This window comes from Eumetopias jubatus, unplaced genomic scaffold (assembly GCF_037043125.1).
Source record: "Eumetopias jubatus isolate StellerSeaLion01/CBP00866 unplaced genomic scaffold, mEumJub1_p1.0 scaffold_13, whole genome shotgun sequence".
Taxonomy (NCBI): domain Eukaryota; kingdom Metazoa; phylum Chordata; class Mammalia; order Carnivora; family Otariidae; genus Eumetopias; species Eumetopias jubatus.
Genome location: NW_028274819.1, coordinates 58,444,817 through 58,470,311, shown reverse-complemented (window position 1 = coordinate 58,470,311; position 25,495 = coordinate 58,444,817). Strand labels below are relative to the sequence as shown.

Below are 25,495 nucleotides of genomic sequence, written 5' to 3'. Positions count from 1 at the left end.
CAGCTTAAGATCAAAGCAGTTTCTTTGTGAATTCAAAGTATAGATATAGAAAGTGTAGAGTTTTAGGAAGTTCTTGTGAAATAATCTAGTAACCTCTCTTTCATCCCTTAGTTATAGATTTTCTTTGCATGCCCTGAGCACATAGGTTTCACCCATTTGCTTTAAGATGGCTATAATTTATGCATATATCAAAATGAAATAAGTGAAGTTTTTTTCCCTTTTGTTTGGAGCCTTTGTTCAGCTTAATTTTATGCTAATTGATATTATCTTTCAACCGATAAGCATTTGTTGACCTTTGCTTTGTGCCTCACTTAGTCCTAGCAGGATACAAAACCGTGTTGGCAGTCTTTGAAGTGGTATACCCTTACTAAAGTATTTAGCCTAGAAATGGTCTAGAACTGGACTTAGAGAAGCAAGATTGAGTCCTATCTCTGACATTATTCTGTGATTTCTTTTCTTTTTACCGATTTATTTTAATCTCAGTATCATCTGTAAAGTGGGAATAATTGTAATTCCCGTCACCCCTATCATTAATAGGCTTTTGCCACTTGACATAGTGGATACAAAACCATTTTCTAAACTGTAAAACACTACAAATATGAGGTTGGTTTTTTGTTTGTTTTTTTTTTAATGGGAAACTAACTTCTTGTTTTAATCTGATGCCGACAAGTCATTTTTAGTTGAGGAGGCTGAGATTTAGAGAAAGTTAAATTGCTCAAGATCTCACAGCTGGAAAGTGTCAGGGATGAGTGTGGAACCAAGTCTTCCTGAAGTATCTGTTACAGCAAAACCTACTATCTCTGTTAGTTGTTCTCAACCCAGATTATACATCTGACTCACTCATGGTGCTTTTAAAAAATAACAGATGCCTAGGTCCTACCCAGACTTTCGGAGCCAGAATTACCAAAGGGGTAGTTTTAGGTCTCTAAAGAGATTTGGGAAATGAGAAAGAAGAGTCTGTGGCCTGCGGTAGTGGTTGAGATTTGAGCTGGCAATGGTTAGGATGTCTGTGGGCATTACCTAATGCTGACCTCCAGCACAGCTTCAGTGTGTGCCTGGGGAAATGCATAAATAAATCGAAGAAGCTGTTGCTGAGGCCCTTAATATGTGGCGATGGGTTGCAGAATTTTATGTGGGAAAGCCTGGTACCTGTGGTTAGTATCTGGAGCCTTTGGTTTATTCTAATAAGTCCCACAGCATTTAGTTTGGAATCTTTTTCTGGCTGAATTTTCACAACCAAAGTGGAATTCTCCAGGCTTGGGAAGAGTTTAGCAAAGTTAATTTTAAAACTGGACTACGTCAGTGTTTATCTCTACCAAGTTTGGAGTGTTTTACTGCCTTGGTCTTAGATTAGCTCAGCTGAACCAATGAGAGGTGCTTTTTAAAAATAAATCTTTAAAAAAAATAAGTAAGGCCGATGATTTGTGCTGAAACATGGATGGCTGTACTGCACCACAGAATTTGGCAGTGTCAGCCTCATTTCCCATGCTATCAGAGAGCCAAATGGACTAGGCCAAAGATAGGGTTAAAGTTAGGATGGGTGAGGTTGTAGGCTTCTTTTTCCACTTTGTTTCTTCAAACTTGTGATCTCTAGTTACATGACATCAGAATGATTCTTTCTTCTTTCTTCTCATAGTTTCTCTTAGTGAGTGGGTTGGGAAATCTTACTCTGAAACTTTCTTATATTAATAATAACTCATGTTTGTAAAGCTTTTAGCTTATAAAACGTACATTTTCTTTACCTTAGTTGGTCCTCAAATTAATAACAATAATAAAAAATAGTAAAGTAACAAATAGTAATTACACAATAGTAATAACCATAAAATAGTAACAACAATAACCCAGCTACTATTTGTTGAATGCCTATTAATTACCACACAGTATATTAGGAACTTTGATGTTTGTGAAATATACCAGCCCTTTCAGGTAGATAAATATTTCACTTATTAGACAGTAAACTGAGGTTCACAGTGATTAACTGACTTTCCCAAGGTCATCTAGTTAGGGAGTGGCCGAGCGGGGACTGAATCTCTAACTCTACTGTACAACACTGATACTCTTAGGTTTAGCAGGTCAGCAACTTGCCCAAGGTCACATGCTGCATAGTTGTAGTGCGTGGAGTCTGAATTTGAATCACTGTCTCTTGACTCCTGGACTGTACCCTCTCACTCTCACCATATAGTGTTTGAGGGCTCCCATCCGAGAGATGTTCGGACTGATGCCTTTAGTAGAATTGATTTGGTTGTTTCTTTTAACATACTTTAAAACAAATTTGCTTTTAATGACATCCATTCTATCACTCACTGGCATATTCATGTAGTCTGCAATATGGGGAAGGCACAGTACATACAAAAGAAGCCATGTTGGAGTTCAAGCACTTGAAGTTACCACCATTGTCCATCCCTGACTTCGTGACCTTTGGTTAAGGTTGCTTTACCTTTCTTGGCTTCAGTTCTCTTATCTGTAGTATGGGTACACAGTAATATTTATCTCATAGAATTGCTGAAAGGATTATAAGACTAAAGACGTGAAAAATGTTATGTGAACTGCAGCCTTGTTAAGAGTTGGTAGAAATTTTGGTGGCTACTGTAGCTTGCAGTTGTGGTTTCCTTTTGGAATCTGTGATTAACACTTAAAGAGTTGTTAACGAAGGAGGTTGGAGCAAGATGGCAGAGGAGTAGGAGACCTAGATTTCGTCTGGTCTCAGGAATTCAGCTGAATAGGGACCAAACCATTCTGAACACCTACAGACTCAACAGGAGATTGAAGAGGAGAGTAGCAACAATTCTCTGAACAGAGAAGTGACCACTTACTGGAAGGTAGGACCTGCGGAGAAGTGAATCTGAGGCGATATTCGGGAGGATAGACGGCAGGGGAGGGGGGCCTACGTCGGCCGCTTCTGGCAAGTGATAGAGCCGCGGAGCACAAAATCGGACCTTTTAGAAGTCGGCTCCGCTGAGGGACGTCGCTGCAGTGGCTAAGCGGGGGGTGGAATCCTTCCAGGACATTGTGGTCGCAGGACCCTCGGGGGTCACAGAAAGACCGGGGGTGCCTGAGTGCGGCAGAGCTCCCAGGTATCGGAGGGGGGAAGCCGGCTGCAGAGACAGAGCGGGGGCACGGGCTCTCAGCTGGGGGTTGCCATAAACTGTGATCCGTGGCCCATTGGGACCACTGCTCCTCCAGCAGGGACCCAACAAGCGGCAGAGCCGGGGAGACTCCCCTTTCTCCCCCGGGAGGAGCGGCGCGGGAACGCACTTCAGGGATCTGATGGGTTTGGAGACTCCACTCGGGGTCGGGTGCCAGAGATACAAACGCTTGGTCACAGGCCGGGTGAGCACGGAGTGCGGCCGGACTCCAGGGAGACGGGAGTGACTGCTTTTCTCTGGGGGCGCACTGAGGAGCGGGGCCCCGAGTTCTCAGCTCCTCCGGGTGGAGATTGGGAAGCCACCATTTTCGCCCTGGTCCTCCAAAGCTGTACCAAGAGCTTGCAGGGAATAAAAGCCCCAGAGAGCAAACCCGAGCAGCTTGCTTAGCCCAGACCGACAAGCGCGGGGCAATTCAGCCTTGGGCAAAGACGTTTGGAAACCACGGCAACAGGCCCCTCCCCCAGAAGATCCGCACGAACAGCCAGCAAGCCAAGAGCAAGTTTACCCATCAAGGAGAAGGGGGGAACTCCAGCGCTAGGGGAATACTGCACATGGAATTCATGGCTTTTTTTTACCATGATTCATTAGTTCATCAAAGTTAATTTTTTTAACTTTTTTTTAAATTTTTCTTTTTCCCTTTTTCAACCAACATCTTATCAATCCCTTTTTTTAAAAAAACATTTTTTATTTTTCGTTTTTAGAGTCATATTTTATCCCTTCATAGCAGTTACCCTTATTTTTGGCATATGTATATATAAGTTGTTCTCTCTTTAAAATTTTGAGATACAGTTTCTTCTAACAGATCAAAATATACCCTAAATCACTAGTGTATGGCTTTGTTCTAGTCTCCTGCCTGATCACATTCTCTCCCTTTTTTCTTTTTTTTTTCTTAAATCTTCTTTTTTCAAACAACTTATCAATTCCTTTTATAAAATCTTTTATAATTTTCATCTTTACAGTCATCTTCCATCCCTTCATTGTATCAACCCTTATTTTGTACATATGTCTTTCTTCCTTTAAAATTTTAGAGGAGGCACTTTTTTCTAACAGACCAAAATATGCCCAAAATCTAGTGTGTGGCACTGATCTATGCACTAGCCTGATCATATTTGATCATATTCTGCTTTTTTTGTATTGTTCTGTTTTTGTTTTTATCTTTTTTTTTCTCTTTTTTCTTTCCCTTTCTTTCTCTCCCTTTTCTTTCTTTCCCTTTCTTCCCCCTGGTTTCAGGTCTTTTCTGATTTGTATACAATATATTTGCTGGGGACGTTGTTAACCTGTTAGCATTTTGTTCTCTCATTCATCTACTCTCCCCTGGACAAAATGACAAGATGAAAAAAATCACCTCAGCAAAAAGAACAAGAAGTAGTACCGTCAGCCAGGGACCTACTCAATACGGACATTAGTACGATGTCAGACCTAGAGTTCAGAAACATGACTTTAAAGATACTAGCTGGGCTTGAAAAAAGCGTGGAAGTTATTAGAGAAACGCTTTCTGGAGAAATAAAAGAACTAAAATCTAACCAAGTCGGAATCAAAAAGGCTATTGATGAGGTGCAATCAAAAATGGGGGCACTAACTGCTAGGATAAATGAGGCAGAAGAGAGAATCAGCGATATAGAAGACCAAATGATGGAAAATAAAGAGGCTGGGAAAAAGAGAGATAAATAACTACAGGATCACGAGGGCAGAATTTGAGAGATAAGCGATATGATAAGACGAAACAACATTAGAATAATTGGGATCCCAGAAGAAGAAGAAAGAGAGAGAGGGGCAGAAGGTATATTGGAGCAAATAATAGAGAACTTCCCTAATGTGGGGAAGGAAACAGGTATCAAAATCCAGGAGGCACAGAGAACCCCTCTCAAAATCAATAATAATAGGTCAACACCCCAACATCTAATAGTAAAACTTAGGAGTCTCAGAGACAAAGAGAAAATCCTGAAAGCAGCTCAGGAGAAGAGATATGTAACCTACAATGGTAGAAACATTAGATTGGCAACAGACCTATCCACAGAGACCTGGCAGGCCAGAAAGGACTGGCATGATATCTTCAGAGCACTAAACGAGAAAAATATGCAGCCAAGAATACCATATCCAGCTAGGTTGTCATTGAAAATAGAAGGAGAGATAAAAAGCTTCCAGGACAAACAAAAACTAAAGGAATTTGCAAACATGAAACCAGCCCTCCAAGAAATATTGAAAGGGGTCCTCTAAGCAAAGAGAGAGCCTAAAAGCAGCATAGATCAGAAAGGAACACAGACAACATACAGTAACAGTCACCTTACAGGCAATACAATGGCACTAAATTCATATCTCTCAGTAATTACCCTGAATGTAAATGGGCTAAATACCCCAATCAAAAGACACAGGCTATCAGATTGGATTAAAAAACAAGACCCATCGATATGCTGTCTGCAAGAGACTCATTTTAGACCCAAAGACACCCCCAGATTGAAAGTGAGGGGGTGGAAAACCATTTACCATGCTAATGAACACCAAAAGAAAGCTGGGGTGGCAATCCTTATATCAGACAAATTAGATTTTAAACCAAAGACTGTAATAAGAGATGAGGAAGGACACTATATCCTATTTAAAGGGTCTATCCAACAAGAAGATCTAACAATTGTAAATATCTATGCCCCTAAAGTGGGAGCAGCCAATTATATAAGGCAATTAATAACAAAAGCGAAGAAACACATTGACAACAATACAATAATAGTGGAGGACTTTAACGCCCCCCTGACTGAAATGGACAGATCATCTAAGCAAAAGATCAACAAGGAAATAAAGACTTTAAATGACACACTGGACCAAATGGACTTCACAGACATATTCAGAACATTCCATCCCAAAGCAACAGAATACACATTCTTCTCTAGTGCCTATGGAACATTCTCCAGAATTGATCACATCCTAGGTCACAAATCAGGTCTCAACTGGTACCAAAAGATTGGGATTATTCCCTGCATGTTTTCAGACCACAATGCTTTGAAACTAGAACTCAATCACGAGGGGAAAGTCGGAAAGAACTCAAATACATGAAGGCTAAAGAGCATCCTACCAAAGAATGAATGGGTCAACCAGGAAATTAAAGAAGAGTTAAAAAAATTCATGGAAACCAATGAAAATGAAAACACAACTGTTCAAAATCTTTGGGATACAGCAAAGGCAGTCCTGAGAGGAAAGTATATAGCAATACAAGCCTTTCTCAAGAAACAAGAAAGGTCTCAAATACACAACCTAACCCTACACCTAAAGGAGCTGGAGAAAGAACAGCAAATAAAGCCTAAACCCAGCAGAAGAGAAATCATAAAGATCAGAGCAGAAATCAATGAACTAGAAACCAAAAGAACAGTAGAACAGATCAACGAAACTAGGAGCTGGTTCTTTGAAAGAATGAACAAGATTGATAAACCCCTGGGCAGACTTATCAGAAAGAAAAGAGAAATGACCCAAATCAACAAAATCATGAATGAAAGAGGAAAGAGCACAATCAACACCAAAGAAATAGAAACAATTATAAGAACATATTATGAGCAACTCTATGCCAGCAAATTAGATAACCTGGAAGAAATGGATGCATTCCTAGAGATGTATCAACTACCAAAATTGAACCAGGAAGAAATAGAAAACCTGAACAGACCTATAACCACTAAGGAAATTGAAGCAGGCAGCAAAAATCTCCCAACAAACAAAAGCCCAGGGCCAGATGGCTTCCCAGGGGAATTCTCAGACATTTAAAGAAGAATTAATACCTATTCTCCTGAAACTGTTCCAAAAAATAGAAATGGAAAGAAAACTTCCGAACTCATTTTATGAGGCCAGCATTACCTTGATCCCAAAACCAGACAAAGACCCCATCAAAAAGGAGAATGACAGACCAGTATCCTTGATGAACATGGATGCAAAAATTCTCACCCAATACTAGCCAATAGGATCCAACAGTACATTAAAAGGATTATTCACCATGACCAAGTGGGATTTATCCCTGGGCTGCAAGGCTGCTTCAACATCCGCAAATCAATCAACGTGCTACAAAAATTAAGAAAGAACAAGAATCATATGATCCTCTCAATAGATGCAGAAAAAGCATTTGACAAAGTACAGCATCCTTTCTTGATCAAAACTCTTCAGAGGATAGGGATAGAGGGTACATACCTCAATATCATAAAAGCCATCTATGAAAAACCTACAGCGAATATCATTCTCAATGGGGAAAAGCTGAGAGCTTTTCCCCTAAGGTCAGGAACGCGGCAGGGATGTCCACTCTCACCACTGCTATTCAACATAGTATTAGAAGTCCTAGCCACAGCAATCAGACAACAAAAAGAAATCAGAGGCATCCAGATCGGCAAAGAGGAAGTCAAACTCTCACTCTTTGCAGAAGATATGATACTGTATGTGGAAAACCCAAAAGACTCCACCCCAAAACTCCTAGAACTCATACAGGAATTCAGTCAAGCAGCAGGATATAAAATCAATGCACAGACATCAGTGGCATTCCTATACACCAACAACAAGACAGAAGAGAGACAAATCAAGGAGTCGATCCCATTTACAATTGCACCCAAAACCATAAGATACCTAGGAATAAATTTAACCAAAGAGGCAAAGGATCTGTACTCAGAAAACTATAAAATACTCATGAAAGAAATTGAAGAAGACACAAAGAAATGGAAAAACGTTCCATGCTCCTGGATTGGGAGAACCAACATTGTGAAGATGTCAGTGCTACCTAGAGCCATTTACACATTCAATGCAATCCCCATCAAAATACCATCCACTTTTTTCAAAGAAATGGAAGAAAAAATCCTAAAATTTGTGTGGAACCAGAAGAGTCCCCGAATAGCCAGAGGAATATTGAAAAAGAAAAGCAAAGCTGGCGGCATCACAATTCCGGACTTCCAGCTCTATTACAAAGCTGTCATCATCAAGACAGTATGGTACTGGCACAAAAACAGACACATAGATCAATGGAACAGAATCGAGAGCCCAGAAATGGACCCTCAACTCTATGGTCAACTCATCTTTGACAAAGCAGGAAAGAATGTCCAATGGCAAAAAGACAGTCTCTTCAACAAATGGTGTTGGGAAAATTGGACAGCCACATGCAGAAGAATGAAACTGGACCATTTCCTTACACCACACACAAAAATAGACTCCAAATGGTTGAAAGACCTAAACGTGAGACAGGAGTCCATTAAAATCCTAAAGGAGAACACAGGCAGCAACCTCTTCGACCTCAGCCGCAGCAACTTCTTCCTAGAAACATCGCCAAAGGCAAGGGAAGCAAGGGCAAAAATGAACTATTGGGATTTCATCAAGATAAAAAGCTTTTGCACAGCAAAAGAAACAGTCCACAAAACCAAAAGACAACCGACAGAATGGGAGAAAATATTTGCAAATGACGTATCAGATAAAGGGCTAGTATCCAAAATCTATAAAGAACTTCTGAAACTCAACACCCAAAGAACAAATAATCCAATCAAGAAATGGGCAGAAGACATGAACAGACATTTTTCCAAAGAAGACATCCAAATGGCCAACAGACACATGAGAAAGTGCTCAACATCGCTCGGCATCAGGGAAATCCAAATCAAAACCTCCATGAGATACCACCACACACCCGTCAGAATGGCTAAAATTAACAAGTCAGGAAACGACAGATGTTGGCGGGGATGTGGAGAAAGGGGAACCCTCCTACACTCTTGGTGGGAATGCAAGCTGGTGCAACCCCTCTGGAAAACAGTATGGAGGTCCCTCAAACAGTTGAAAATAGAGCTACCATACGATCCAGCAATTGCACTACTGGGTATTTACCCCAAGGATACAAATGTAGGGATCCGAAGGGGTACGTGCACCCCAATGTTTACAGCAGCAATGTCCACAATAGCCAAACTGTGGAAAGAGCCAAGATGTCCATCGACAGATGAATGGATAAAGAAGAAGTGGTATATATACACAATGGAATATTATGCAGCCATCAAAAGGAATGAGATCTTGCCATTTGCAATGACATGGATGGAACTGGAGGGTGTTATGCTGAGTGAAATAAGTCAATCAGAGAAAGACATGTATCATATGACCTCACTGATATGAGGAATTCTTAATCTCAGGAAACAAACTGTTGCTGGAGTGGTGGGGGGTGGAAGGGATGGGGTGGCTGGGTGAGAGACATTGGGGAGGGTATGTGCTATGGTGAGCACTGTGAATGGTGCAAAACTGTTGAATCACAGATCTGTACTTCTGAAACAAATAATCCAACATATGTTAAGAAAAAAGAAAAAGAAGAAGATAGCAAGAGGGGAAGAATGAAGGGGATTAAGTCAGAGGGGGAGACGAATCATGAGAGACGATGGACTCTGAAAAACAAACTGAGGTTTCTAGAGGGGAGGAGGGTAGGGAGGTGGGTTAGCCTGGTGATGGGTATTAAAGAGGGCACGTTCTGCATGGAGCACTGGGTGTTATGCACAAACAATGAATCATGGAACACTACATCAAAAACTAATGATGTAATATATGGTGATTAACATAACAATAAAAATTTTAAAAAAAGTTGTTAATGAGATTTTCCAAATAGCAGCTCTTGACAGGGTTCCTCGAAGATAGAATTAAAGAATGATTCTGGGGTAAACTACCTTTCTCTTCCTACATATAGGCTTGTATTTCCTTTGGTTTAGATAGGGCTACTGGGAAGACCAGAGTAAGTTATTTTGTGCGCTGAGACTAAACAGACCCAAGAACAGGTTTCCCAAGAAGTTTCCAAGAGTTCTCTGTAATATCTGTCTGAAGCAGGATTCTAAGCTCTGGATATGGGCCTGGATTTCTGGAACAAATAATATGTTTGAAACTGAGGCCAAAAGGGTAAGCCTCTTAAAACTCCAAATATCTTAAATACTCTTCATTTCTTTCTTACTCTAATCCTCTTCCTTTTCCCTCTCTTTCCCTCTTTCTCTTCCTCTGTGTTCTCTTCTTTTACATAGTTGTTGTCAACAGGGGTGGAAGCATTGATGGATGTATGATATTAGGAGTTGGGCTTAGGAACCAACTATGTGTTCAAGATTTTCTAAGGAAGTAACATTATAAAATTATCTGTTTGGGGTTTGTTCCTATGGCAGTGTTTTCATGTATTTGTTGTGTGGCCTTGAACTACTCCCTGAGCTTCTCTGGGCTTTCTCATCTTAAAATAAAAAAAAAAAATCGGATAAATACTCTGTAAAGTCATATGTGGCTCATGAACCAGGGTTCTTGTAAGTTCCTCCACTGCACTTTTACACCTTTATATAGGAAAATGCACATTTCAGTTATGCATTGACTGCACCTATGTGGCCACTAACATGACCAAAAAAAAAGGATGTAGCTAGTTCCCTAGAAGCTCCCTACATTTTCCCTTCCAGGCACTAACATCTCTCTCCGTCCCAAAGATTAACTCATAAATGAGTTTGTCTGCTTTTTAACTTGCTATACGTACAATCAAACAGCATATATTCTTTTCTTTGCCTTTGTTTGATTAACATTGTTTATAAGATTTATCTGTATTTTTACATGTAGCTTAGCTCATTTTCATTGCTGTATAATATTCTCTACTAGGAATATTTTCCACCGTACTATTGATGAACATAAGGTGTTTCAGCCATAGACTGTTATGAGTAATATTTTCTGACCCTTCTAGTGCATGCCTTTATACATGTGTTCACACATTTCTATTGGGTACGTATACATAGCGAAATTGCTGGATTATGCAGGTACTTGTGTTAGACTTTGGTTGATAATACCAAAAATTCAAAGTTCAAACACATAGTTGTTCAATATGTATTCCCACCAGCAATGAATAAGAGTTGCACTTACTTCAGTTTTTGGTCACCACTTAGTATTGTCAGTCTTTAGTGAGGTTGAGCAGCTTTTCATGTTAATTGGCCATCTGGGTGTACTTTTTTGTGAGGTGCCTGGTCAAGTCTTTTGCCCATTGAAGAAAAAATTTTTTATTGATTTACAGGAGTTCTTATCCAGATACAAGCTTTTTGCCAGTTATATATATTGCAGGTTTCTTCATTTATGCACTTAATGGTATCTTTGACAGAATTTAATATAGTCAAATTTATTATTCCTTTCCAATGCTTTCTGTTCTGTTTCTGGAATCTTTACCTGTCCTAAGTTATGAAGATTTTTTTCTCCTATTTGAATTTTTCTATGTTTTGTATACACAATCATATTATCTGTAAATTGTGATAGTTTTGTTTCTTCCTTTCTAATCCTCCTCCCTGTGCTTCTTTTTCTTTCCTAGTTTCACTGGCTAATACCTTTAGGGTTATGATAAATAGAAGTGACATCCTTATCTTATTTGTAATCTCAGAGGAAAACTTGTCAACATTTCAACCATTAAGTATGTTGTTGGCTCTAGTGTTTTTTGGTAGTTAGCTTTTATTAGATTAAGTAAATTCCCTTGTAATCCTAGTTTGCTAAGAGGTTTTAATCACAATTGGATATAAAATTTTAACATGCTTTTTCTGCATTAATTGAATTATATACATTTTCTCCTTTATTTTAATATGGTAAATTACATTTACTTGGTTGAAAAAATTGAGATATAATTCACATTACAGTTCACCGTCTCAAAGTGTACAGTTCAGTGGTTTTTAGTATAGTGATAAGATTGTACAGCCATCACAGTGCTCTAATTCCAGTACATTTTCACCACCCTAAAAAGAAACCCTGTATTTCACCGTATTTCCTTCTTTTCCCAGCCCCTGGCAATCCCTGATCTACCTTCTGTCTGTGGATTTGACTTTTCTGGACATTTTTTATAAATGGAATCACATAATATGTGGCCTTTTGGGACTGGCTTCTTGCATTCAGCATAATGTTTTTAAGGTTCATCCATGTTGTAGCATGGATCAGGGCTTCATTTCTTTTTACAGCTGAGTAACATTTTGTTGTATGGATATACCATATTTTTATTTATTTTGTTCATCTGTCCATCAGTTGAGGGACATTTGCTTTTTGACTGTTTTGAATAATGTTGCTATGATGCTATGGACATTCACTTACAAGTTTTTGTGCAGACATAGGTTTTCATCAGATTCCTCTAGACTCATACTTGCTAGTCACCATAAAAAAATTTGCTAGCAGCAGCAGTTGTCCCAGGCAGCCTGATGTTTGTGACCTTGAGATATGGGCCTACCAGTATCCTGAATTTTCTTTATTTTCTCCATTGTATCTTGTCTCAGTCCCAAGCTTGGAGTACATCTCTAATAAGAGTTTATTAAATTTGGTTGACTTGCTGGGCAGGTGGAAAGCTGGGACAAAGATCACTGTTTTCTGGGCCTTTGTTTATTCTGTTTCCTTCTGGAATGTCCTTCCCTATCTCTGCCTGACCCACTCCTGTTTATCTTTCATGAGTTCTTTTAGGTATTATCTTTTCCAGAAAGGTGATTTTTTTACCTCCTTTTATCTGTACCTGAACATGGATCAGTGACCTACTTTACAGATTGAAGACTTGAACTCAGAAGAAGAAGGTAACTTTTGCAGGGCCATAAAGTGGGTTAATGGCAAAGAGAATACTGGATCCATCTTCCTCTCCTAGTCCAGAACAGATTTCTTTTAATTCCCTGACTTCAGTCTTCTCAGCTGTGAAATGGGGATGATCCAAGCTGTGTAGTTCTTGGAGTTGTTGTAAGGAACCAATGAGGCAGTGAATGTGAAAAGGCTTTGTGAAGGGCTATACACATGTGAGGGAGGTGATTGGTGGCTCTGTGACTCCTTGACTTCTCCAGTTCCATCCTGCTTTCCTGCCTCAGGCATCCTGTTTCCTGCTGGTGGTCCCCAGCCAGTGAGTACTCAGCCTAAATTGCACAGCACTTGGGATATATCCTGCCAGCTAGGTTTTTTTTCCCCCCACCCTTGTACTTCCCTCCTCTTTCACTTCAGCCGAGCCTTTCCTCTTCTTATAGTCCCTTTCTGGTCTATGTTAAACTGTTATTTCAATCAGTAGTTGCTTCCATTCAAATCAGTCGGTAGGCATCAGGGGATATCACAAAGGATAAAAGATTTGATCAGGTGAACTGAGTCTTACCTCTATGTGCTCTGTGATGCAGGTTGAGTCAATTTACTTTTCAGGGCCTCTTCAGGGAGTGGGATAACAGTCTCTAAGGTTACTTCTTAATATTTTTGGTGTGTTCTTGAATAACTTATTCTGTGTTGGGTCCTTAATGGAAGATTTGGAAGTTTAACAATCATAATTACAAGCCATGATTATGGTCCTCTAGAAGCTTACATTTTAAGTAAAGAGGTAAGTCTTTAAAATAGCAAGGAATCATACAAGACAGGAAGTGACTAAGTGCATGGTGGTATGGCAGACTCAGTGTCTTGGGAATTAACAGAGGGAGGAAAGGTCAGGAAGAGAAGTGGGACCTAGACCAGTCTTTAAAAGATGACTGAGAGTTTGACAGGGAGATTGGGAGGAAGAGCATTCTAAAGCAAGGAGAAGAAAAAGTGAGCAAAAACTTGGAGGTGGTAATATGGGAGGTATATGCAAAGGTTATGGGGCAAAGAGTAACCTGTGGAAGCCAACTTTAGCATTACTTTGTATGTTCATGTGGTAATTGATTTCGTTTCCTTGGGGCTCTTTTCTATAGACTACTCATCCTCTGAGCCACTCTCTTTCTGTGTCTCCATTACTGGAGTTTCTTTTGTATTGACATTCCATGCCTATGATGGTATATTATATAGTATATTAATAACAAATTAGAAATAATATATAAAAATAGAAGATATATAAGTATAAAAAAATCTAAATAAAACATAAAAATAACATAATTGTTCTTCCCTACAATCTTTTAAGTGACTAGATCAGAGGAAATTTAGGAATAGTAAGCAATTCCCAAAGTCCTGTACCATGTCCCATGCATTCTAGCTATGAGTAAGACAGATGGACTTACGTCATAAATGAGTGCTTAATTTGGGCCCTGGTAAACTCTTGGCCTTCCCTTTCTAAAAGCAGCTGCTTCTGGAAGGGAAATTGCCAAGTGCATAAATAGCTTAAACCCTAGCAGTTGGCATATAAACAAATAGTTCTCAGTAAGACACTGAGGAAAGAAACTTTGGAATCAGACCTGGGTTCAAATCTCAGCTCTTACTAGCTATGTGAGCTTGAGCAAATTATTTAATGGTTTTGTTTTTTTAGTTTCCTCATCTGTAAAATGACAGTAGTAATAATCTATCTCATAGGATTTTAAGAATTAAGGAAAATAATATGTGTTATGGTATCTTATACATGGTAAGTTCTTATTCAATGTTATTTCCTTTCCTTATTTTACTAAAATATGTTTTCTTGACTCAACTTGAAATTCTTAATGGGAGGTAAAACAGTAGAATGTAAAGGGCCTTGGCTTTGAAGCCACACGTTTTGAATTTCAGTCACTCCAGTAACTATAGGCAAGTCTGTGCTTCAATTTCCTAATCTACAAATAGGATTTGTGGTGCCTCTCAGGATTGTGGTGATTATATGAGATGATGTGAATGGAGTATCTATTAAAAACTGTGGGATGCCATGTCAGGAAGAATCTAACTACAGAGCTTTGAGAGTATTCATCTTTCTGTTTTCATAGACTCATGGAATGTAGGAACTGGAAGGGTCCTTATAATCGTCTAGTCCATTCTCTCCATTGTTTAGATGAGAAAGCCGAGAACCTGGACTATATGGGTGTATAGGGGCAAAATTGGCCTGGACTCTAGAACTTCTTGCTCCTTCCCTCCTCCTCTCCCACCCTACCCATTTTGCTGCCTTTCATCAGGATTATCCTGGGTCTGTGGAGGCATTAGGACTTCAGAATTTCTTTTGGCCAGTGTGCTGAGCTCCCACAGAGCAGGGTTTTCAGACAGGACTGAGGTAGCTGGGTAACCAGGATTGTGAAAAGTCAGGTCAGACCCTTGTAAAAATGAAACATTTATTCTTGTCCTGGAGGGAATTTGCCTGTCTTTGACAGACTCCTTAGACCCTTGCCAGGTCGAGTTAGGTATTTGGTCATTTGTTCCTTTCTTCATTTGCTGTTTTGTGCCAGGTGTGTGCTAGCTGTTGGGGATCCATGATGAATTGGACATGGCCCCTGCACTTGGGATTCAGTCTGGTTGGAAAGGTAAACCCATAAAGTAGGCAATTACTATAATGGTGCTGTGGGAACAGAGGAGAGGGTGAAGGACTGCCCAACCTCGAGATCAAGGAGGACTTCAGAGAAGAGATGACCTTTAAGCTGACCCCCAAAAAGGGTAAACTAAAGGCTGAGGTAGCAAGGGAAGGGAAAGGGCAGGGCAGGATTCATAAGCAAAGGGTGTAGCTTGAGAAAATGTGAAGAGGTGTAAAAGAGCTCATTATGTTTGGTGACATAACTGGTTCAGTGTAGCTGGTAGAGAGTGTATGAAACATAAGTAGCGGGGCGCCTGGGTGGCTCAGTTGGTTAAGCAACTGCCTTCGGCTCAGGTCATGATCCCAGGGTCCTGGGATCGAGCCCCGCATCGGGCTCCCTGTTCAGTCAGAAGCCTGCTTCTCCCTCTCCCACTCTCCCTGCTTGTGTTCCCTCTCACGCTCTCTCTCTCTCTCTCTGTCAATTAAAAATAAATAAATAAAAATCTTTAAAAAAAAAAGAAACATAAGTAGCAGGAGGTTAAGAAGAGGTACAGGTTTGTAGAAAAGAGCTTCAGAAACTTAAAAAAAATTAGAGCAGTTTTAGGTTCACAGCAAAATTGAGTGGAAGGTACACAGTATACCTCGTATACCTGTATATCTCCTGGCCCCACATATGTACAACCTTTCCCACTATTAACATCTTATACCAGGGTGGTACATTTTATTAATCAGATTGTTTATCTTCTTATTGTTGAGTTTTAAGAATTCTTCATATATTTTGGATAATAATCCTTTATCAGATATATCTTTTGCAAATATTTTCTTTTTACTTGTGGTTTGTCTTCTCATTCTCTTGATTCTCAAACTTTTATATGCATATGAATCATTTGGGATCTCATTAAAATTCAGATTCTAATTCAGTAGGTCTGGGTTGGAGCTTGAGATCCTACATTTCTAATGGTCTCCCAAGTTGTGCTGATGCTGCTTTGAATAGCAAGGTTATAGATCACCCTGGCTACTGTTTGCATTGGAGGGGAGCAGAATGTAGGTGACAAGGTACTGTTAGAATGATCCAAGGCCAGAGATAACAATGCCTGAAATAGGGTGGTGGCAATGAAAATGGAGAAGTGGATAAATTTGATCACTATATAGAATAGGAAACCATTAGTAACCTGGGGACTGAATGGAAGAGAGATGGGGAGAAAGAGGAGAGATCACATAATCATGAGCAGCAGTAGTCCACAAGAGGCAGAACAACAGAATAGGAAGGCCTTGGGTCTGGAAGTCTGAAGACCTCAGTTCTGGTTGCCGATCTGCTTCTAACTTGCTCTGTGACCTTGTGCAGGTTATTTAACTTCTTAGAACCCCTGTTTTTTCTTCTCTCAAATAGGCACCATAACCACTGCCCTGCTCATCACACAGTTGTTTTGAGGCTCTAGTGAAGTAATATATGTGAGAGTGCTTTGTAAGCATTAGAGCATGATACACATGAAGGTGATTATTATGAAATGTAAATCTGTTATAAAGTGCTGTAAGGTATCTGGTACTTTCTTTGCCCTGTAGGAATATTCAGTCTCGTAGTGAGGCTCAGACAAGTCAACTGGGAAAGTAGGTCATATATATGCAGTCTAGTTCTTCTTGAACTTTGGGGCCATAACTATGGATTTGGGGGTCTCTTTTAGTCCACAGCCTGTGCTTGAAAAGAATTTTATTTTTATTGGAGCATAGTTGACACACATTACTTTAGTTTCAGGTGTACAACATAGTGATTCAACAAGTTTATACATTATGCTATAAATTAGATGTTCACCACAAGTATAGCTACCATCTGTCACCGTATGGTGCTATTACAATACCACTGACTGTATTCCTTATGCTGTGACTTATTCATTCCATAACCGGAAGCCTGTGTCTCCCACTCCCCTTCACCCATATTACTCATCCCCACCCCCCTGACGGGCAACCATCAGTTGGTTCTTTTTTTAATTATAGGTTTGATTCTGCTTTTTGTTTGTGTATTCATTTTTTTTTAGATTCCGCATATGAGTGGAATCAAATGGTATCTGTCTTTTCCAGACTGACTTATTTCATTTAGCATAACATCCTCTAATCCATCCGTGTTGTCGCAAATGGTACTATCTCATCCCTTTTTTATGGCTGCAAGTATTCCTCTGTGTGTGTGTGTGTGTGTGTGTGTGTGTGTATGTGTATGTGTGTAAACACCCACATCTTCCTTATCTATTTGTCTATCACTGGACAATTAGGCTGCTTCCATATCTTGGCTCTTATAAATAATGCTAATAAATATAGGGATGCATGTATCTATGCAAATTAGTGTTTTTGTTTTCTTTAGGTCAATACCCAGTAGTGGGATTACTGGATCATATGATAATTCTATTAACTTTTTAAGGAACCTCTTTACTGTTTTCCACATTGCTGTACCAATTTACATTCCCACCAACAATGTACGAGGTTTCCTTTTCCTTCACATTCCCCCAACACTTGTTATTTCTTGTGTTTTTTATTTTAGCCATTCTGATAGGTATGAGGTGATATCTCATTGTGGTTTTGATTTGCATTTCCCTAATGATCAGTGATGTTGAGTATTTTTTCATATGTCTTTTGGCCATCTGGATGTCTTCTTTGGGAAAATGACTATTTGCATCCTCTGCCCATTTTTTAATCAGATTGATTATTTTTGGTGTTGAGTTATGTAAGTTCTTTGTATGTTTTAGATGTTAACCTCTTATTGGATATATCATTTGCAAATATCTTCTCCTATTCAGTAGGTTACCTTTTTGTTGATGGTTTTCTTTGTTTTTTTTTTTTATTTTTTTTTTGTTTTAAAGATTTTATTTATTTATTAGAGAGAGAGAATGAGAGATAGAGAGCATGAGAGGGAAGAGGGTCAGAGGGAGAAGCAGACTCCCCGCCGAGCAGGGAGCCCGATGTGGGACTCGATCCCGGGACTCCAGGATCATGACCTGAGCCGAAGGCAGTCGCTTAACCAACTGAGCCACCCAGGCGCCCGATGGTTTTCTTTGTTGTACAAAAGCTTTTTATTTTGATGTAATCCCGATAGTTTGTTTTTGCTTTTGTTTCCCTTCCTTAGGAGACGAAAATGTTGGAAAACCTTCTACAGCCAGTGTCAGAGAAATTGCTGCCTGTGCTCTCTTCTAGGATTTTTGTAGTTTCAGCTCTTATATTTAGGTCTCATCCATTTTGAGTTTATTTTTGTGTATGGTGTTAGAAGAGGTCCAGTTTCATTCTTTTATGAAAGAACATAGCTGTCCAGTCTAACCAGCACCATTTATTAAAGAGACTGTCTTTTCCTCATTCTATATTCTTGCCTCCTTTGTCATATATTAATTGACTATATAAGCATGGGCTTATTTCTGGGCTCTCCATTCTGTTCCACTGATCTGTGTGCCTGTTTGTGCCAGTACCATACTGTTTTGATTACTATAATTCAGCCTATACTTTTAATCTGATCTCTAAGGTTAGGCTCAGACAAGCCTTGAATTCAACCTTTGTCTGACCCCAGCCAAGTTCTTAGGTACTGCAGTGAATTCTTTTATTTTTATGTTTTTAAAGGATTTTATTTATTTATTCATTTTAGAGAGAGAGACAGAGTGTGTGCTAGCGAGCACATGAGCGGGGTGAGGGGCAGAGGGAGAGAGAAAGGGAGAGAAGGAGACTCTGTACTGAGCATGGAGCCCAACAGAGGGCTCAATCTCAGGATCCTGAGATGATGACCTGAGCCAAAACCAAGAATCGGAAGCTTAACTGACTGAGCCACCCAGGTGCCCCTGCAGTGAATTCTCTTAGAGGTGAATTTTGGCCTTAGAGGTTTTTTTCGGACCCTTGCTGGTATTTGATCCTGGGCATTTCTGGAAGGGAAAATGTTTTGTTATGGAGCCAAGGATTTTAGGCCTTGACTTGACAGTGTAGAGTATGACTTTCATAAGGAGAAAACTCTGGTGGTTTCATGGAGAGATTGATATTGGGGAAGACCAGAGACTTAGGGCTCCTGGGCTTTCCTTGATGACTTGCCTTAAAGAGAGGATATTGTGGTCTTGCCTTTCAGGCCTGTGAGCCTAGATGGCCAATGTCTAATACTTTTAGGATAGACTTGTCACTGAAACTTGGCAATGATCAAGCAAATTATTAAAAAGAAATACTTATGTTTCCTTACCTATAAAATGCAGATGTTAATATCTGTTTTGTAGGGTTATATGAGTATTTGGTGACATGATACATATAAAATTCATAGCACATGCTGGCACATGGTAAGAGCTCAATAAATAGTAGCTTTTGCAGTTAGCCTCTGAACCCAGTTCCCCCAGGTGTGTGTAGAAGTTCCCTGGGAGTTTAGACCAGATGGCCTCCTCCCTAGAACGTTGAAGGAGGAGAACCCTTGGCTGTAGAAATAAGGAGGGTTTCTACAGATGTTTAAAATCTGGGCTCTGTAGGTCCCCATTTAGGAAGGAAGATTATCTGGCTGAGCCTTGGAAGGTATTTAAGCCTGTTTCAGTGGAATTGCATTTGCAGATGCCTGCTGAGGTCTAGCTTGATACCAAGACCTTGAAACTCCTTTAAGCTGGAAGAGGGTTATATTTATAGAGCATCTTTAACTAAGTACCACAAGCTAGGCGGCTTAAACAACAGAAATTTATTGTTTCAGTTCTGGAGGCTAGAATTCCAAGATCAAGTGGTCTGCAGGGTTGTTTTCTTGTGAAGGATGAAATCTGTTCCATGTCTCTTCCTTAGCTTCTGGTGGTTTGCTGGTGATCTTTGGTGCTTTTAGACTTGAAGAAGCATCGCTTTGACATCTTTCTTCATCTTCATATGGTATTTCTCCTTGTGTGCATCTGTCTCCAAATTTCTTATTTTTATAAGGACACCAGTCTTAACTGGATTAGGGGTGCACCCTGCTCCAGAACAACCTAATCATAACTAATTATATCTGCAATGACCCTATTTCCAAATAAGGTCACATTCTTAGCTACTTGGAGTTAGGACATATGAATTTGGGGGGACATAACTGAACCCCTGACAAGGGTACTTTACTTTATGGTTAAGCGACTGCCTTCAGCTCAGGTCATGATCCTGGAGTCCCTGGATCGAGTCCCGCATCGGGTTCCCTGCTTGGCAGGGAGTCTGCTTCTCCCTCTGACCCTCCCCCCTCTCATGTGCTCTCTCTCTCTCAAATTAATAAATAAAATCTTTTTTTTTTTTAAAGGGTACTTTACTTTAGCACTACAATTCCTTAAACGTTGAAACTTTTTCTGCCAGGTCAGCAGGACCTTAGTGAACATCTATTTTACTCAAGACCCTTGATGGGAGAGAGATGATTACAAGTATTTGGTCTGAATGATCCTTTAAGGTCCTAGCCTGGGGAGGCAGTATATATAGCATAGTGGTTTTGAGCTCAGGCTCTGGGCCAGACTGCCTGGGTTTGTGTCTGGAGGCTGCCAGTTACTAACCATGTGATCTTGAAAAAATAACTTAATCTGTATGCTTCAGTTTTTTTACCTTCAAAACAAGGAAGATAGTATCTAACTGATAGGGTTGCCATGAGGCAAAGTAAATTCATACATGTATAGAACTAGAACCATTGTCTGGTAAGCATCTGACAAAATATTAGTGATTTATATTATTAAAATAACATCCAGATCTAAAATTCCCTAAATTTAGAGAACCTTAAAGCAGTCCATAGTCAAATACCAAACCAGTAGGATGTAGGTCATAGGAACTCATATAATGTAGGATGTGAGAGCTGGAAGGATCTTTAGAGACCATTTACCCACCCGAGCCTTCTCTTTTTTATAGATGGTGAAACCAGGGTTCAGAAAAAGGAAATGACTTGCCCTAGATCAAATGGCTCATTAGTGGTAGAGCCAGGACTTTAAACTCTGAGGAATATTCATTCATTCCCTCCCTTACTTTAATTCAACAAAAGATTAAGTTCTTTAATCATGCTTTGAGCACTTATTCCAATCTAAGTCTGGCATTTGGCTTGTCAGTACTTCTGTGAAGTAGACAGCCCTTAGCCTTAGGTGCTAGGGCTTAGCCAAAGGAGCCCACAGCTCAACGAAGAGTTCAATAAGCCAAAAAATGTAATGTCCTTGTTTTTGATTTCCTTTTCCCTGTTTCTCTTGCAGCAAATAAAAAGAAGGAGAAGGAACGGCCAGAGATTTCTCTTCCTTCAGATTTTGAGCATACAATTCATGTTGGTTTTGATGCTGTCACAGGGGAGTTTACAGTAAGTCCTGGGTCAAAGAAAGGCCTTTGGTCTTCGAGAGCTCTGACTATGCACTGTTGGATTCATTGTTTTCCCCTTGGTATTCCTGATGCCTCTGTCTTAGCCTGAGACCCTCATTACTATCTTCTTACATTCATGAGAGGGACATTTTCTTCACCTCCAAAACTGTACCAGAGAAGGCTTTGGATCTCCATTCCTTAACTAGACCTCTGTTAAGTGGCTCCTTGGCAGTCGGGTTTGCACGGGACACTGATAATATAAAGACAAATCATACATGGTTCCTCTTCTGAAGGAGGAATAGCTTAGTGAAAGAGCAAACACCTCAAGAAATGACTAATATAATGAGATAGGTACTATAAAAAAGGCTTGTATAGAGCTCTGAGGGTATAGAGAGAAAGAATGACTAAACCTGTCTTTAACTGCCAGCAGGTATCAGAGTTTCTCCTTCAGGATCTCCTTTGACTATGCCTTCCTGATAACGTTGTATGTCTCTCTTATAGGGGATGCCAGAGCAATGGGCTCGCCTGCTTCAGACATCAAATATCACTAAGTCAGAGCAGAAGAAAAACCCACAGGCTGTTCTGGATGTTTTGGAATTTTATAACTCAAAGAAGACCTCCAACAGCCAGAAGTACATGAGCTTTACAGGTATGGGGATTGAATTCAGAGCAGTCTAGGAAAATAAAAAGGGGTTTTAGTCTGGGTGGAAAAACTTCACATGCCTGTTGGTGTGGGGTAAGGGAAGAAAAGTATTGGAAATAGTGAGGATGGTACTTTAAGGTGGGATTTGGGAAGATGAGAGCCAAAGTGATGGGTCTTTGCTCTGAAACTGCACATTTTTAAAAAGTAGCATGACACATATATATTGAGCCTCAAAATGGGAATAATAATTCCTGTCTCAAGAGATTGTAGTGAAGAATAAATGAGCTCATTGATATGAAAGTTCTTTATAGGTTATAAAACAGCACCATGGAAATGTAGCTATCATTATCATTATTAATTTTAATATCATTAAGTTATTTAATAACACATTTGATGTGTATCTTTTAAGTAGGTAAGCCCAAGTTCTTCCTCAAGGAATTAATTTTTATCAGTCAAATGTAAAACAGGCCACTAATAATAAATGTACTTTAGATGTACCCTCTCTGTAATGGGCTATGTTTTTCAGACTGCTTTTAATGGCAGAATTGGGATTAGAATCCATGTCTCCTAATTCCCAGACCAGCACCTTTTGAGTTTACTACTTGCTTCTAGTAACTCTATTTGGATCACCTCCTTCCATAGTAGGGAGATTTTTCTTTTCCAAGATAAGTAATCAGAAGGCCTACATTTCTAGGAACTTGCCTTTTATAGTGGCATCCTCGAATGTTAGAGCAAGACATATCCTCAGTATATACTGCTCCCATTCCCCCTTGTTTTACAAACACTGAAGCCAAAAAAGGCCTTTCTAATATGGCTTAATTGGTGGCAGAGCTGGTCTCTTAACTCCAAGTCTGATGCTCTTTCCAGTATTCATGCTGTCTCTTTCAAAGAGCAATATTGTTGGAGAAGGTGAGAACCAGGATGAACTAGCTAATTTTGAAGGATGCTTTCCCCAGCAAGTATCTGGCTTGTATCAAAGGGCACAGATGGTGAGAATGACAAACTGCAGCTTAGTCCATGCTGCTGTGGTGGTACCCAGGAGAGGGTCATGCACGTTCCCAGCAGTATTTCCTTCCTCACGCCTGGCCCCTCTGGCTCTGCCTCACTTCTCCCATTGAGAGACTGGGTCATTCCAAGGAGGAATTGGGGTTGAGGGGTGTTGGGTGGGAGAGTTTTCTAGTCAGGAGATTAGAGCTTGTGTTTTAAAGAATTTGTCATGGACGTCCGATTAGAAGCTGGCTTTGAAAACCTCAGCAGCGAAGTCTTTGGAAGAATCTCTGTTTTTGTGTACATGTGTGTAGATGTATACAAGTACCAGATATGTATATGAAAGCACAGCTCTGTGGGTTTGCATATGTTTGGAATTAAAGTCCACTTAAGTATTCATGAATTAACCTGTGTATAGATACACACATGAGGATAAATGTGTATATGATCATCTGTGCATGCATATATGAATAACACTGTATATGTATGGAATGTATAGATATGTGTTTATACATCTGTGTGTATAAAGTTGTGCACATGTGTATATGTGTGTGTGCACACGCAAGTGCAGAATTTTTAGTTTTTTAGAAGTTGAAGTCCAGGGCCAATTCTAGGCAAAATTGTGTATTTGGCAAAATTTATTTATTTTTATTTATTTTTTAAAAAGATGTTATTTATTTGACAGAGCAAGATTGTGCACAAGCAAGGGGAGCAGCAGGCAGAAGGAGGGGGAGGCAGAGGGAGAGGGAAGCAGAGGGAGAGGGAAAAGCAGACTTCCCTCTGAGCAGGGAGTCCTCTGACACAGGGCTCAATTGCAGGACCCTGGTATCAGGACCTGAGCCTAAGGCAGACGCTTAACTGATTGAGCCACCCAGGCACCCCTTGCACAGTTTATTTTTCATGCCATCTCTCTCCTTTTCCTGTTTCCCTTCTTCTCATACTATTGATTCTGAGAATACTACCTCAATTTGTATGCTTGCACATGAGTTATCTCATTGATCCTCATGACAGCGTTGGGGGGTTGGTATGGCAAGGACTATTATCCCTATTTCACAGACTTGGAGAAATTAATTAGGCTTAGAGAAACTGAGTGACTTACTCAGGGTAAATCAACTGATATGTGATGGAATTATGTTTAAAGTATATCCTGAATTAATTTCTCCAGGGTACAGCTGGCTATTCAGGGTTTTTTTTAAGAATATATTGTCACAGCTTGTGGGTTCATGATTTGTCGTAGGATCAAAGAAGCTGTACCTGACACTTTCTTATATGATGGAATTGGGATCTTGGACATTCTCTGGACTTGGTTCTTGGTGAGGAATATGTTGGATTTGGTAGAATACATTTCTCCTCCTTAATTCCATTGGTGTTGAACTGGCGAAGTCAGTTTCTTCTTAGGTCTGTAGGAATTAAAGTATAAAACCAAACATGGTATTTGGCTTTTAAACTTATTTTCTTGCTAAGATCTCCATTGAGTCTGTGTTTCATATTTTATTAAATATAAGATATCATTAATTGTAAGCTGCACCATTATTTTATATACCACTAAAGAAGAAAAAGTTGCCAATTAAACCATGAAATGCTTTTGGTTGTAGGACACATTTCTCTTTCAGAGATGTTAATGTGAAAAAATACATATTTCAAAATCGATGAAATGTGATAATTGCCTCATGAGGAAGTTTGAATCTATTCTTAGAAATAAGACCCTGCCTTAAGTTAGACTTGACATGATTAATGCTTCTCTTTTCCTAAACCTCAAATTTTCTTTCCCTCTAGGAAATAGACGTGGATGTAGAAAGATCCTTTTTTAAAAGCTGAAGCCACAAGCTGGTCATGATTTGTCATGGATAGGTCACGACATGAATTCTTTCCCTTTCTCTTAGGGAGAAGAAATTTCCTTGACCATTGAGACCTGATGATGATATAGTTGATGATGTGGATACAGTTCTGTCATAGTATTTAGCATTAGACCAGGATTCAAATGTTGACTCCTGTTTAACCTGTGTGTACCCTGGGCAAATTACTTAACTTCTCTGAACCTGTTTCCAAATCTATAAAAGTAGACATAATAATAGTATTCAGAGCTGTAGTGAGGATTAAAGGAGGTAATGTGTATAATGTGCTCTAGTGTGGTGTCAGGCCCATAGTACCAGTAATATTATTATTTTTCTTTGAGCCTGGCAAGTGCTTGACTGGATAGGCTTCCTTAGCTCTCAAGAATGGATTAATTGTAATTATTTACTGACTGAGTCCCTTGTCTTTTTCCCTTTGCAGATAAATCAGCTGAGGATTATAATTCTTCTAATACTTTGGTAAGTCTTTATTTTCTTT

General features: G+C 39.7%; 1 protein-coding gene across 4 annotated transcripts in view; it reads left to right on the top strand.

Annotated features, from left to right (window-relative positions):
- PAK1 (p21 (RAC1) activated kinase 1) overlaps positions 1-25,495 on the top strand; it is a 149,997-nt gene that overhangs the window by 79,781 nt on the left and 44,721 nt on the right. For all 4 annotated transcript variants that reach the window (XM_028115898.2, XM_028115897.2, XM_028115896.2 and 1 more), the window contains exons 3-5: positions 21,435-21,535; positions 22,036-22,183; positions 25,439-25,476. In XM_028115898.2, coding sequence (XP_027971699.1) covers positions 21,435-21,535; positions 22,036-22,183; positions 25,439-25,476 — 287 coding nt within the window. The remainder of the gene's footprint in view (positions 1-21,434; positions 21,536-22,035; positions 22,184-25,438; positions 25,477-25,495) is intronic.